Source organism: Catharus ustulatus, chromosome 2, assembly GCF_009819885.2.
Source record: "Catharus ustulatus isolate bCatUst1 chromosome 2, bCatUst1.pri.v2, whole genome shotgun sequence".
NCBI classification, from domain to species: Eukaryota; Metazoa; Chordata; class Aves; order Passeriformes; family Turdidae; genus Catharus; species Catharus ustulatus.
Window position 1 is genome coordinate 115,729,776 of NC_046222.1, and position 14,712 is coordinate 115,744,487.

General features: G+C 35.8%; 1 protein-coding gene across 1 annotated transcript in view; it reads right to left on the bottom strand.

Annotated features, from left to right (window-relative positions):
* CFAP47 (cilia and flagella associated protein 47) overlaps window positions 1–14,712 on the bottom strand; it is a 266,976-nt gene that overhangs the window by 189,430 nt on the left and 62,834 nt on the right. Inside the window, exon 33 of the mRNA XM_033053233.1 lies at window positions 13,500–13,695. Coding sequence (XP_032909124.1) covers window positions 13,500–13,695 — 196 coding nt within the window. The remainder of the gene's footprint in view (window positions 1–13,499; window positions 13,696–14,712) is intronic.

Genomic DNA, 14,712 nt, shown 5'->3' on the forward strand with positions numbered 1-14,712 from the left:
CTATAAATCCATCTCAGCTTAACTCTATGACATTGGTAATAATTTTAATTTGCCACTGCTTCAGTGTGGTGATGTTTAGGCATGGCCCAAAATTCCTTATTTTTTCCCATTCATGCTGTGAATCAATTTAGGTAATATTATTCTGAATATTCATTACATATACTTTAATTAAATATATTTTTTAAAATAACCAACAGTATTTAAAAAACTTATTTGTATGATTATTTAATTTTGCTTAAGTTTGCAAAACAAAATTAAAACTTGCATTAATCTCACTGTGTCAAAATTATTTTTTCCTAATTGTTTAACTGAAAGAAATTCTTCAAGTAGAAAATTCTGCTTTCAAGTGTTGAAAATTCCACAGTGGAAGGTACCAAAGATGGAGTCTGACTGGATATATAACATCTTCCTGTTATTTATGACAGGAAGAGATTATAGAAATATGTAACAGTAGTAATATAATATAGTAAACTGTAACATTATTAATTTTAACTCAATTCACACATCCTTTTTACAAATATCTGGAGACACTCTTTTCATCCTATCTTCTCAGACCCCTGCTAGCAGTTATTTAAAAAAAAACATTTAATCTAGTCTCTGCAAAAACAAATACTTTAAAAATAGCAAAATACATTTTTGAAAGCATAAAGTCAGTCTTTCTAACATAAATCCATCATTTTATTGATTATAGTTGGAACCTATAAAAATCAATAAACTGTCTTCTTTTTTATTTATAGAGTTCAGACTCTCAGCACAAAATATCAGTATTTTTAATAAATCACCATTTTCAAATTTTTATTTTTAACTTTTTAAGATTAATTATTTCTGCTTTACTAGGTCCAATATTGAATTATTCTTCTGGTTAGCAATCTAGATGGATTTGCTGAGCATGGTTATGGAAACTCATTAAATCGCATGCTTTGAACAAAAAAAGTAACTATTTTTTATCCTACTTTATATTTTACTTTAAATATACTTTTTGCTGCTTTTAATCTTCTGGTGGAAATATTACTTGAGCACACTTAAGCAGTAGGAGATGTGCCTGTATCACAGAATCACAGAATCACAGAATGGTTTGGGTTGGAAGGGACATGAAAGAGCATCAAGCTCCAAGCCCCTGCCATGGCCAGGAACACCACACACAGCACTTTTGTAGTTTGTTGTGTTCTCACTAATCCTTGCTTTCATGCTGGTAGAATTGTCTGTGTGCCAGCAAAGTAGCTGGGGAACAAAGCTGGCTTAAAAAGAAATAGCAAAAAATTCATTTGCTGCTTAATCTGGATCACCCAATCCAGTTTTTTCGTTCAGCAACATAATTGTACAAGTGGAAATGAAACGGTAGGACTATTTTTTAAAAACCATTTATTGAGCTATAGCTTTATAGTTGTGTTAAAAAAAACCCCATTAAGTGGAATATTTTTCCATCTTAGCTAATTAAATACTTCTATAAGCATTTTTGTTGTTTTTCAGCTAATCCTCCTACTATCAATCAACCTACTTAACTCAAAGGCTTGTGAATAAATTGGTCAGAAAACATAACGTATTTTTCCTAATTACATCAAATCTAGCAGAACATCTGCCAGCTAACCACTCTACAGTAATTAAGTTTTTAAAAAGAATTAGTCAATTTTAGTAGAAATAAACAATAGAAATCAGAATTATTACTCAGGATACCTCTAAGCATGTAAATATATTGAATTTCATTTGTACTGGCATTTCTTGCAAAAACAAAAAAAATTCAAGTGGATCTTTAAGATAAAGATTTTCATCCAGTGCAATGAGAAAAACCTGGCCAAAAATAGTTTCAAACAGGAATGGTAACAGGTAGCAAACAACCCTGTGTGACTGGGGGTAGGGGGAGAGAAAATTGCCCAAACTTTCACTTCTGAATTGAGACAGATTCCTGCTACTTTCTAGCTGCATCCCAAAAGGGCTAGCTGCAAATTTTGATAACACCAAGACTAAAATGACACATTCTAAATCTCCCATTAATGAAGAGGAGTGAGACAGAAGCCCCAATTAGGCAGATAATGAACTGTGCTCTGCATACAGACTAATAAGATTGGGAAAACTGGAAACTTGGAGTTATGAAAAGAAGAAACAAAAAAAAGAAGCATTTCCAAAAAGAATTCATTGATGAGACAACAGGGGACTGGAAAGAAGGTAAAAAACAATTTATAATTGGAGGAAAGATTTTGGAAGTGGGAGAAGATTATGAAGATCATAAAGGTGCATAGAGACAAATGTCACTGGATGTCTAGGGACTTTGGCCAGACATGTCTGTGAGCAGCAGCACAGCAGGAATTGCCAAGGCTTTTCCCTGATGGTCCAGTGGCCTCCCTGGCACAGAGGGAATGTGAACAGAGTGCTGTGGGAAGTAACTGTGTGTGTGAAATTATCAAACAGGGGAAGGGCTGGTTCTACAACAAACCAGGACCCTGACCCACCAGAGGGTGTTTTGTACTCTGTCTCACCCATCACAAGAGGTGAAAGTACAGTAATTTCACGTATATAAGGCGCACCCTTTTGACTAAAATTTTGATCAAAACCCGGAAATGTGCCTTATAATCCGGAGCGCCTTATATATGGACAAAGTTCAGGAATTTCCCAACCCAGAAGTGGGAGTGCAAACAGAGCCGCAAGGGGGGGGCGGCCCCGCGGGAGCCGCGCCAGCCAGCACCTGGGGTGGGTGGGAGTGCCCGGGCCCTGTGCACGGGGAGGGCACCTGGGGCTGTGTTTAAAGGCTACGCCAATCTGTGAAAAATGTTTGCAAATTGAGCACCTGCCAGTAAACCCCGCGATCGTGCGATTCCATTACTAATTTGTTACTTTGTTGCACACAGATCCTCGCTACAAAAAAAAGTGCGCCTTATAGTCCAGTGCGCCTTATATATGGACAAAGTTCGGAAATTTGCCGACACCTGAAAGTGCACCTCATAATCCAGTGCACCTTTTAGTCATGAAATTACCATACTTAAAAGAAAACAAGCAGGGCTAGCTTGGAGTGGACGTGCAGCCACTTACGAGTGCACTCAAACACTTGTGGTTATGGAAACCTAAAAATACACTGCATAAGGCCACTACAAGGGACCTGAAATCAGAGTAGCTCTGTTTCACTTGTTGATTGCACTCAGCACTAAAGGAAGCAGCATGCATGGTCAGTTCGGTGATTTGGGACCAACTTAACTCCTGAATGCATTTACTTTTAATAGGTTTGTTGGGGTTAATAGCATCATATTGCATGCATGTAGCAACCAAGCACAACAACATTGTCTCCATCTTTCTCATGACAGGTTAAGCCAACTTTTGAAGACACACTGCTTGCTCCATTAATGAAGCATTTCGACACAGAAGTAGCAAAGCTTTGCCATGGCACTCTAATTATTCACTTTTTTTTTTTAATATGTTTTAAAGGAAGTCCAGATCCATTGAGTTTTTTAAAACTTGATGAATCAATAAAAAGTCTTCAAGATTTTGCAATGAATACCCATAATCTATTTTTCACAGAAAAACCAAAAAACCCCATAAAAATTTAATAGCTGTTTATATTTGTTATTAGATTTGAAGTCTAATAAGTCTTTTGATTTTTTTGCAGGACATGAAAACTATTTTCCAAATTGAGATAATAAAGGGAATATTTACAACAATTCTACATGAAAATGACAAACCACTTATTTGTTGGCAGAATACCAAGAAACAGTCATCATAAACTCCTCTAGCTAATATATTTTTTTTATTTCTTTGTCATGTAAATGATACAATGGACCAAAAAAAAATTCTACATATTTTAATTTCAGTAAGATTTTGATTACATTCTCGGTCATATCAAAGCAATGAAAATGTATCCTAGGAAAAAAAACCTGTAAAGTGAAGCACAAACTTCAGTAATCCTAACTGCTATCAGCTGTCCACAAAAAAACATCCTAGATTGTGTACTTTCCAATATTTTCATATGCAATTTTTTAAAATTGCACAAAATTATCTTGCTCCCATCTGGAGATAATATAAAACAGATTAAAAAATTGGCTTTGTGAAGAAAAATTGGTTGCTAGTATTCAAGAGGAAAGGACTATAATTTAAGCTCTTGAACAACTGGAGTAATGATCTGAAACAAATGGGATGAAATTCAGTAATGATTCTTGCAGCATACTACAATTAATTAAGAATAATTCATTATGCAAGTGCTAGATGGAAAATTGGATAGAGAGAACTTCTGCAGAAAAGAATCTGGAGAAAACACTTTTCTGTGGCAGAAAAAGCAAATGCTACACTAGCATGCATTAATAGGAGTGTTGCATCTTAAACACACAGACTGATCTTTTCACTTCTGTTCATTTCTACTAAAGTCTCACCTCTTAAAGGAACCAGCAATGGGCAGCAAACTTCAAGAAGCAACAAAAAGCGTTTACAAAAAATCCTGACCTGAGTACAGTGAAAGACTGAAAGAATGGAAATGTTTTGCCACGGGGGACAGAGAGAAACTGGAGGAGAACGTAACAATCTGCAAATATGTATAAAGTTACTAGAAAATCAAAGATTCACTACACACAATATTTTAAAAGAGAAAGGATGGACATACCCCAAAATTTCCCATGCTTGAGTTTATGTTAGACAATAGGAAACTTATTCAAATGGAAATGAGTGGGAAATTCTGGCAGATATTGCCTTAAGTGGATTGAGGAATCTCCTTTTTCAGAGATTTTTATAACAGCTAGGCAAATACCTGCTTAGCATACTATAGGAATATTGAAATTAGTCTTTGTATATGAGAATAAAAATGGTCTCTCGTTCTCCACTTCTGGGATTTATTGTGGGTTCTTTTTAAGTTTCACTTTTATTAACTGATCCATTATCTGGATAAGCAGAAATATTATGCATTGGAATTATCTGGATAAGAAGACCACATAAGAAGATAGTGTCACTGTGACATTGCATAGTGTAAAAACTGGCCTTATACCAAGGATTAAAACACTTAAAGGATCAGATTTAGTTTAATCTACTAAGTTTAAAAGTTATTTTATATTAAAAAGTAAAAGCAGCAATAAATCCTTATTTAAGTACTGTATTTCTTGTGAAGCTTGTTCTGCTGTTTTCACAAATCATAAAAAAAATTAAATTCTTGCCATGACTTGAAAATCTTTATATCTAAGGAGTCGCAAGAGCTACCAATGATAAATCTTCTTAATTTTTTTCAAATTCTGAGTTACCAAAAAACAGAGGAAAAAATATACAGAGCTAGGCTACTATTATATGAGAATTTTCAAGTAATCCAAATGCATTCTTACAAAAATCTTGAAACTGATGGCCTTTTGTGATTAAAGGTATAAAACAGGGCTTTATAAGACATTAATAAATTAGACTATGTTACTTAGAGTAGAAGTGGAATGGTGCTATGACAGCAGTCTGTATAAGAAGGCATGACACCAAAAGTAGGAACTAGATGTTGTTATATAGCTTAGTGGCATACACAAATTTGTCAGCAAAGGAAGAACCAAGTTACACTATTAAGCAGCAAACCAAAAAAAAAAGTATATTGCACAGAACAGAGATTTTAAATTTACTTACTGCTTTAGAATATTTTGATACTACAAGTCTGCAGAGGTTGAAAATACAATTAAATTTGCAGAATGGAAATCTAGTACAGCATTACAGGAGTACTCCCTCCATATGAAGGAGTCCAGAACTTCAAAGCAGGAAGTCTCAGAGTATGTATAAAATATTTCTGTACATTTGCAGTGTTGCTCATCTCTAAGCAACTTCTGTTGAAGGTAGAATACTGAGCTACACCAACCTTTAATATATCACAGCACATCCTTTCCATGTAAACCAGCGCAGTAATAATGGCTTATATTATTATTCAGCAAATTCTTACTCTGGAATCTGAAAATCTCTGGAGGTGGAACTAATCTATAGCTATAATAATACCTACAGTAATGTTTCAGTAGCTTAAATCTGGCACTAAATAAACATTTACAGAAGAAATATGTTGCAATAACCTTTCCTGTACATGCTAACATTAGAACCAGAACAAGCTTTGAAATTATAGTATTGAAGTACACCATCCAGACTGTAAGAAAGATGAGAACAACTTTTGAAAAGCCTATTATTTATTATGTAAAATTTAAGATTAAGAGATTGATAACATATCTGCCTTCACACAGCATGTGTAGCTACATTCATCTTAACATGGCAAACAAGTCTAATTTTATTAGAGATTAAAGAAAAATTACAGTTCCTACTTCAGGCAGGATGCAGGATACAACTCTTGCTCATCAAAACAGATAATTATTCATCTAAGAATGCTTGAAATATCACTGACAGATCAACTTAATACCACTCTCAATTCATAATTCTAAGCAGAAAAGTTCAAGAAGCACCACATGGGGCAATAACAGAAAAACAGAGACGCTGGGGATATGGCTCATTTATTCCCATCTGTTGCAGAACACTTTTACCCTGAGGCATGCACATTCATCTTTCCGCTCCTAAAAATACTTCCTATAGTCTTTTACTCTCTATGCAGTTTTGTTTTATTTTCACTGATCCTCATCCTGAACAATATCTTAAACTGACACATTTCTGAGGGTTTTATGAGAGCAGCATTACCTTACATCCATCCCCATTTCGTTGGCCTTCAACAGAAAACTTGCACCACCAAGGTGAGGAAGCCCCACCAAGCCCCCCAGGAATCTGAACATCCCAACAGCTGGAGCAGTGCTGGAACCAGGCCTAGTGACCTCTTGCTTCCTTCATTTCTTTTTTTCTGTCTCACATCTTCATCCAAAACCCACTGCCATATCCTTACACAGTAGCTCAGGGACTAACATATCAACTTCCACATGTGTAATTTACTATTAAAACTTGGTGAGGTTTTGCAGACCCTGACTTTTGTCATTCCTTTCAATCATGAGTATTTATGAATCTTGGGTGCTCCTTTCACCCTAGGGGTGGGACCTCACATCATGTCATTTCACTTAGTGATCATTTAAATTTAAAATGCTACAAATCACAGCACTTCATTACAGCATTGCTGGCTCCTAGATTGGCTTCACAATGATTGCTGTAATGCTTGTGTTTCGTTATTTAGTAACATAAAATTAAATAGTGCTCTCAATGAAATTTATTGTTTGCAATAAATTAATTAACAGAATCTTTCTCAAACTTCACAGTATGCTTATTCATTCCAATTAACATACAAACACTGCCAAGTTCCTTGTTTGGCTAAAAGCAGAATTGCTGTTTAGACATCTCACAGTGCATTGCAAGTAAGGAAACAAAATTTCTTTCTAATAATTTGTCTGATTATTTTTCTTTGGAAAATCATGTTTTTGAGGGTCAGCATATATTTGTATAAATATATGCATTTTTAAATATAACCATACATGTCTACAAACACACACAGGTATGTTTATGTATGCCTATATGTACACACAAACATATACAAAAATATACAAAAATATAAGTGTTTAGGCTTTATTTTCTTTTTTTTAAGATCTTTTTGACAGGTTTTCAAATATGAACCCTTTGAATGTTTTCAATATAGAACTTCAAGGATTACCCTTCTTCATACTTTTATCACCCTGAAGCTGCATAATGCCAGACAGTATAAACTGTACAAACAATTGTTTATACTACTCAAAAATCTAAAAAGTTAAATGAGACACGAAGTTCTGCTTATTTCTCAATGGCATTTGGACTTTAAACTCAGAAAATAATTATTTTTCTCTTTTTCATTAAATGAAATTCTGATATGATCTTGTGGGTTTTTCAGATACAGGAAACAAACATGGAATGTTCAAATCAACAAAGGCAGGCAAGCAGGGCTAAAAAGCCAATTTATTGGACTTCATATTTACATCTTGTGTTTCATTCTTATGATTTGCTATGCAGATCATGAAATATAACACAGAAAAATAGTTTAAAACTTTGCTAATTTCTATTTCAGGAAATATCTTCCAGGATTTATCCCTCAAGAACAATGTTCTCTTTTTCTCTTTGCTGCAATTCAGATTTTTTATAATCATGATAGCAGTTCATTTCCCCTTCTTTAATTCAGCTTTTTATTAAGTTTGTAAAAAGCAAGATTCGCTATTTTGCAAAAGACTGTTTTGAAGTGATTCTAACATTTAAAAAAATAACATGAAATTAAACAAGATTCTTCCTTTCCACTCTTCAAAGGGTGGAAGTATTCTTTAACTCTAGTTTGTCAATTTTCTCTGAGAACTATTAAACTGAGAAGCAAAAATCAATGGAGTCCCTAAATATCCTTCCTAAAAACTGGGGAAAGAAAGGAGAGAGGACAGAGGACAAAGGACAGAGAAAGAAATATTCATTAAAACATAGGAAAGAAAAAAAAATACTTCTGAATTGCTATGTCAGAAACAAACTTAAATAAAAATTCTACAGAATTAGTTTTAAAACCAGAATTCCACTTAACTTTCACACAATTTTGTGACAATATGTAATCACATGCTAAAATATCTCCTTCCTTAAGATTTTAACTCAGATGTCATGCTGAATTGATATCATAATTAGAAGACATAAAAATTTAAACCACAAAACCCCCAAGCTCACTAAGAGTGAAGTAAATAAAATGCATAAAGCCCAAAACATTCCTAAATGGAAGTAAGAATCCTGCGAGATGCCATGATGCCTAAGATTGCCAGAGACACCCACGCTGACAATGGATTAGAATTTCTCTTCCATCTGAAACAGATTTTTCCAGTAAAGTGAAGATGTATCTGCTCTTGGGACAGCTCTTAAATAGATTAACTGTTCAGGTATTGCTGATATTTACTGACTGTCATCTTCTCTAACAATTTTGTATTAAATATAGTATTATTTAGTCTTTTCAAAATCTTCCTGGAACACACTGAAGTCCCTATTTCCAAAAACATAATTTATCTTTTTTACCATGGTAAGAGTCATAATTAATAAGGAAGATATATACAACTTCTCAAGAGACAATTTAATTCACCAATCTGCATGATTTTCTACTGTTTAGGGACTACAGGATTTGAATTACAATATTCCAACACTCTAGCAACGCTTTAAGGGTTTTTCCTGACTGTTAGTTTTTCATGCTATTAGCAGTTAGTCTTTCAGAGAGAAATGCTGAAAAGAAACATGAAGATAAGGAGCTCTAGAGGATAAACTGAAAATTTATTACACTCAAATAATTGTTTCCTCTGTTATCATTATTATTATCCATATAATGCCTTAAGTGGGCACTGAATCTTATATCTCATGTATAATTATAGTCTCAGCATAACAGGCTTAGCTTCATTTCACAGTTTTATGGCATTTGGACTCAAATTTCAACATTGCTTTCCAGTTTGTGGTCAATAAGACATAGTACAAAGCCTGCCCTTCCAAAACACATGCCAAGATGCTTTTAAAATGTATTTATTTTTCAGTAGCAGTAAGGAGAGAAGATGTGGAGACACAAAACTCCTCGCTAATGTTCCTTCTAAGCTATTAAGATCTTAATTCTTACAAGAGGAGAGTTCTGATGATGGCATAGTTGTCTCCAACTTTAGATGAGTGTAATAAAGATGAATATTTGAAACCTCTCTGCACTGCAGTAGCTTAGGCTTTTCTCACTGTCACACTTCACTTTAAGCAGGTTAGGTATCAAAGGCAAGACTGAGAAATTGGCCTGCATAGATCTTCATTTATTTAGTGGAAACAGACTGTCCTGAGCTGAAAACAACAGGTCAATACATTTTGCTAGTCAGGGCTAAGTATAAAAAGCAGAGTGTTTGGATGGCAATATGCAGGAACATAAATGTTAAGCAAAAAGTGGTAATTGCTCTCTGATCTGTAAGAATTGGGGAGAAAAAAAGCAAAAAATAAACCTAATCCTTCTCTTAAAATTAGTAAATAATAATCAAAATTGATAACTGAGGATATTGGAGACTTTCAGCTAAGCGGCGTGAACACTCAATATACTCTGACATTTTTCCTTATGACACTTAATTTCCTCTGGAAAAGTCTGCCTAAACACTTAGTTTAAAACTAACATAATTTAAAATGTCAAAATATCTGAGTATGAATTGAAAGATTAACCTCAATATCATAAAACTTATTAAATTTGACAAGGTACATGAACTCTTCTCCAGTGAATGATCTTAAGAAACAAATTCAAACTAATCACCTCTGGGGCATTACTGGTCATCAGATTCCAGCCAGACTTTGTGCTACTGACCACAACCCTTTGAGCCTGGCAGTTCAGCCTAATTTCAGTCCACCTCACTGGTCATGTTTGCAAGGATCGTTTAGTGCATGCATCCCAAGAGACAAGATGAGGCTTTGAAGCTTTCTGGATTCTCTTTCCAGATGGGAATGACATCTCTTCCAAACTTTTCCCCCTAAAGTTGTTCTGACATTTCCAAGGCTGCTGAATGTGACCTTGTACTGACATTGGCCTCTCAGCACTCCTTGAACGCCATTGGGTCCCCTGGGCTTGTGTTTGTCCAGTGACTCCCCAGTCTGATCCTCCTCCATCAAGGTTAAATCTTCCTTGTTCCAGACTTTCCCATTCATCTCAAATGCCTGGCATTGCTCAGTGCTCAATCTTAAACAGCAAAGACCAAGGTAAAAGAGAAGGCATTGAGTCCATCAAGTCTTTTCTGTTCTTTGCCCTCAGATTCTTTGCTTCATTTGGCAGAAAGAACAACACAGTAGCAGACACCAATTCATTCAGAGACAGCAAAAGAAAAACAAGCTAGAGGTAAATGAAGGCTAAAACAGAGGATTCAAAGAGATATTAAGACAGATCATCTCTGAAATAGAAGTCTAAGACTGCACAACAAGACACTTTCATAACGCAAAGGCATAACAGAAATTTCACAATTTTTGAGAATTTTGAGAATTTTCTCTTTTTTTTAAAATTATTAGATCTTTGACAATGCTCATTTATGCAGTTTGGGGAGAGAACTGGAAATAGAAGCAAAAGAAAAGTGTGTGGTTCTGTGCATACATCAAGTTATTCCTGTGCACCCTAAGAAAAGAGAATACAGAAGTCATGAATCAAAAACCTATAAAGAAGTTGATTTAGCAAGACAGTATCTGTAACTTCCCATACGCAGGAAGTACAGTAATTTCACGATTACAAACCGCACCTGATTATAAGTCACATGTCCAGGTGTTGGCAACTGTCTTGGGTCACAATACTGAGTGTGATAAAAGGTATCTATTCTATCACCATCTGTTGAGGGTGGGGCAGTGATCATTATCTTTGTGGGAGATATTCTGCTAATGGGCCATTCATTGAAACCAGGCAGGGCATTGTTCTTTATCTTTTCACAGCCCATCCTTCCTCCAGCCAGTCATTTTCTGATAATGGCCATTGAGTCCCACTGTGGGACTGATAAAATTACTGCATCCCATTGGGAGTTGCTCCAGCCAGGGGGAAGAGCCAACGTTTCTTACCAAGATAAAAACAGAGGTTTTGGGACACTAAGGGAGCCCCTTTCTCCACTGGACTTTGGGTTCGGATTTTAGTCAAAGTGGTGCGGCTTACAATCGTGAAATTACTGTATATATAAACCCTGCCTTTTTATTCCAATCTTGCGCTTCTCTGAAAGCAAAGAAGTGTAATTAAGGGAAATTGTAGGCAAGAACTGTAATGCAGATAAATGTTCCACAGCAGTAACCACAGAATTCATCTTCACCTGTGACCCAGACTCAAAGCTACAATCAGATTTGCAATAATTAATATATCAACCTAGTGTGTTATCTGTACTGACAGCATGATTTAGCAGAAGTTACATTATTTTCTGAGAACACCAATATTGTAATTCAATTGTTCTTTTTGGATGTCAATTTTGAGGAACCTTTAGAACTAAGTAATTGTAAAAAACCCCTAATTTACAACAGCTGAAAATTGGATGATGACTTATTAAAAAGACCCCCTCATTTGTATATTATAATTCATTACATACTCTTAGGCAACTAAAGTAACACTTTCAATAATTGGCTCCTTCAATGCATCCTTAGTACACATTCCACTTGTACATCTGCAGCTTTTTTGTCTGGTAATGTCCACTAGATCTGTACTTTAGGATTCAGATTCACTCCTCTCATCTTTGGAGACTATAACTCAATTAGAAGTTTAATGTTAAATAAGATATATTTTGGCACTCAGATTCTTCCCATTGAACTCTCACAGACCAGCCACACATCGACACCCAGGTATTACTGAAGCCTGCAATCCAGAGGACAGAGGGGATAAGGAATTTATACATGCAGCATTTCTAGTGAGCCACAGCCCTGGCCAGACAGAGCCATTCTTTCTGCGAGTTGTCATCTACACACAGGGGCTCAGAAAAGCCCAGCAAAGCAGCTTGCAGCTGTAAGAAAACTCCACTAAAATTGGCACAAATAATAAAATAGAATATATTGCAAATACACCTACCTACTGCAGGGCATGTTATTCAGCTAGGGAGCTCCCTGAGTCACTCTTAAAAGCAGACACAGACTATGAACAAAGGACTAGTTTCTGCTGGATGCAGGAGGTAGAGACTAACACTTCAATCTTACCAGCAGAAATATTCAACATATTTGAGAATAACCATTACAATTTGCTTCTACACAGTAAAATGAGAAAAGTAAAGGGATAGTCAAAGCACAAAGAGATTGTGCCCAAATGAGACTTAGGGAAGATGAAATCCAAATAGATTATCCATAATTGAGAGAGATCATAAATCGCTTGAGGCAAAAATTGGTAGAATTTTTTTCCACTTGTGGCCTATGAGCCATTCTGGAAGTCACCCCTACTTATCACCAGACTGGCCTTTCTTCGTGTTCACCACAAATCCAAAATTACTGCTTGAAAAAGACAATTAAGTTAGGGTCAAGAAACGAAAGGGAAAAATCATGAAAGAAAATAGAAGCAATAATTACTAGTGGTTGAACAGTTTATCAGATTTGAATACCAAAAGTGCCTAGATCAGTCTTACATGGAAAGGGTAATTTTATCTAGCCTTACTCGAGCAATTATGAGAGTCAACCTGCTCTTGCAAACAGGACAAGATTTGTAATCTGCAACCTTGGTCTCTACTGCCTTCCCAAATGTCACTGAATAAAGACATACAAAAATATTCTAAAAATTCTGAAAAGCTAGCTCTTAAACATACCACCATAAGCATATATAGTAACAGCTGTGTCTGACTATAAACAGGAATATTAAGATAAAGTAATTACTGTTAGCACTTCTGACAACATTAATGGAAAAAGGAAAGTGAGAGGGTTCACATCACCCTTTATGCCTAAAGAATATAAGAACACAGAGAATTCAGAAGATACATCATGGACAGCACTAATGAAAAGATGTTGGAACACAGAAACACAAGGAAAGGAAATACATATGGTAGGCAATTACTTGTATCAAAAAGATACTTTCAGCGGCAAGTTGTCACAACATCTCTATGAGTAACAATGCAAAAGTCTACAAAAGGAGTATTAGAAGAAAGAATAGAGCGAAACAATTATCTCACCTCTTTGACTATCTTTCCACACAATTTGGCGATTTTTCTCATAATTTTTATTCAACCAGGTGAGGATGGTTCGTTCATATCGAGAATATATATTACTGCATAAAGGTTCTGATTTTATTCCTGGCATGTTATGCAAACTTTCCAAGCTCAATGGGTCAGAAAAAATACGGGAAGAAATGCGTGGAAGAACAAACACCTGAAATGATAAAAAATGTTTTAAAGCATGAACAATAAAAAGAATTTTGAGCTAATAGATAAAGCGAAAACCAAACAAGCTGATGAAGCTTTTCAAATTTAGGAAAGGTTTAGGAGATTGCACCTTAGCACCCACATGACCACTACACAGGATGGTGAAAGGTCTCAAGGTCCAGACAAATGAGAAGCCACTGAGATCACTTGGGTGACCTCACACAGTCTACAAATTCCACAAGAAGGGCAGAGGAGAGGGAGGTGCCAATCTCCTCTCTCTGATAAATTAGCAACATGGACACAAGGAAATGGAATGAAGTTGCAACAGGGCAAGTTTGGAACTTGGGAAAAGGTTCAGCACTCAGTGGGTGGTCAGTCACTGGACCAGGGAAGTGGTCATGGCACCAACTCAGTCCCAGTTCAGGGAGTACCCAGAGAATGCTCTTATGGGTTAGTTTAGGCAGTCCTGTGAGGAGCTGGGAGCTGGACTTGATGCTCCTTATGGGTCCTTTCCCACTTGAGAAGTCTCTCTGTCTCAGTCTCTCTGATAAATATTTTTTGTTTTCAACTTTTCTCCAAGTTTTGATGAACCCTGTGAAAGGTCATGTGTATTCCAATAATTACTGTGCATATTCTATCCAAAACTGATGACCAGAGCAATCTATAGACAACATTTAAATTGTAACTTACATGACCCAGTTGCTTATTTAGGCCCAAATTATGCTGATTGTTTTTCCTGAAAAGATTCACATTAAAGGCCTAAAATAAAATTCAGGGCAAAATTGGTTTTCTGGCCTGAAAGAGCACATTGGTGGCTCATGTCCCGCCTCTCATCCACCAGCACCTCCAAGTCCTCCTCAGCAGAGCTGCTCATGATCTGTTCACCCCCAGTCTGGACTGATACTGGAGGTTTCCTCAACCTGACTGATATAAAACCTGATTGAATCAAGGGATTTCAAACTATCTATTTTTAGGGTTTCATTGCATCGGGAAAAAACAAATCAGAATCCAAACAACAAAACAT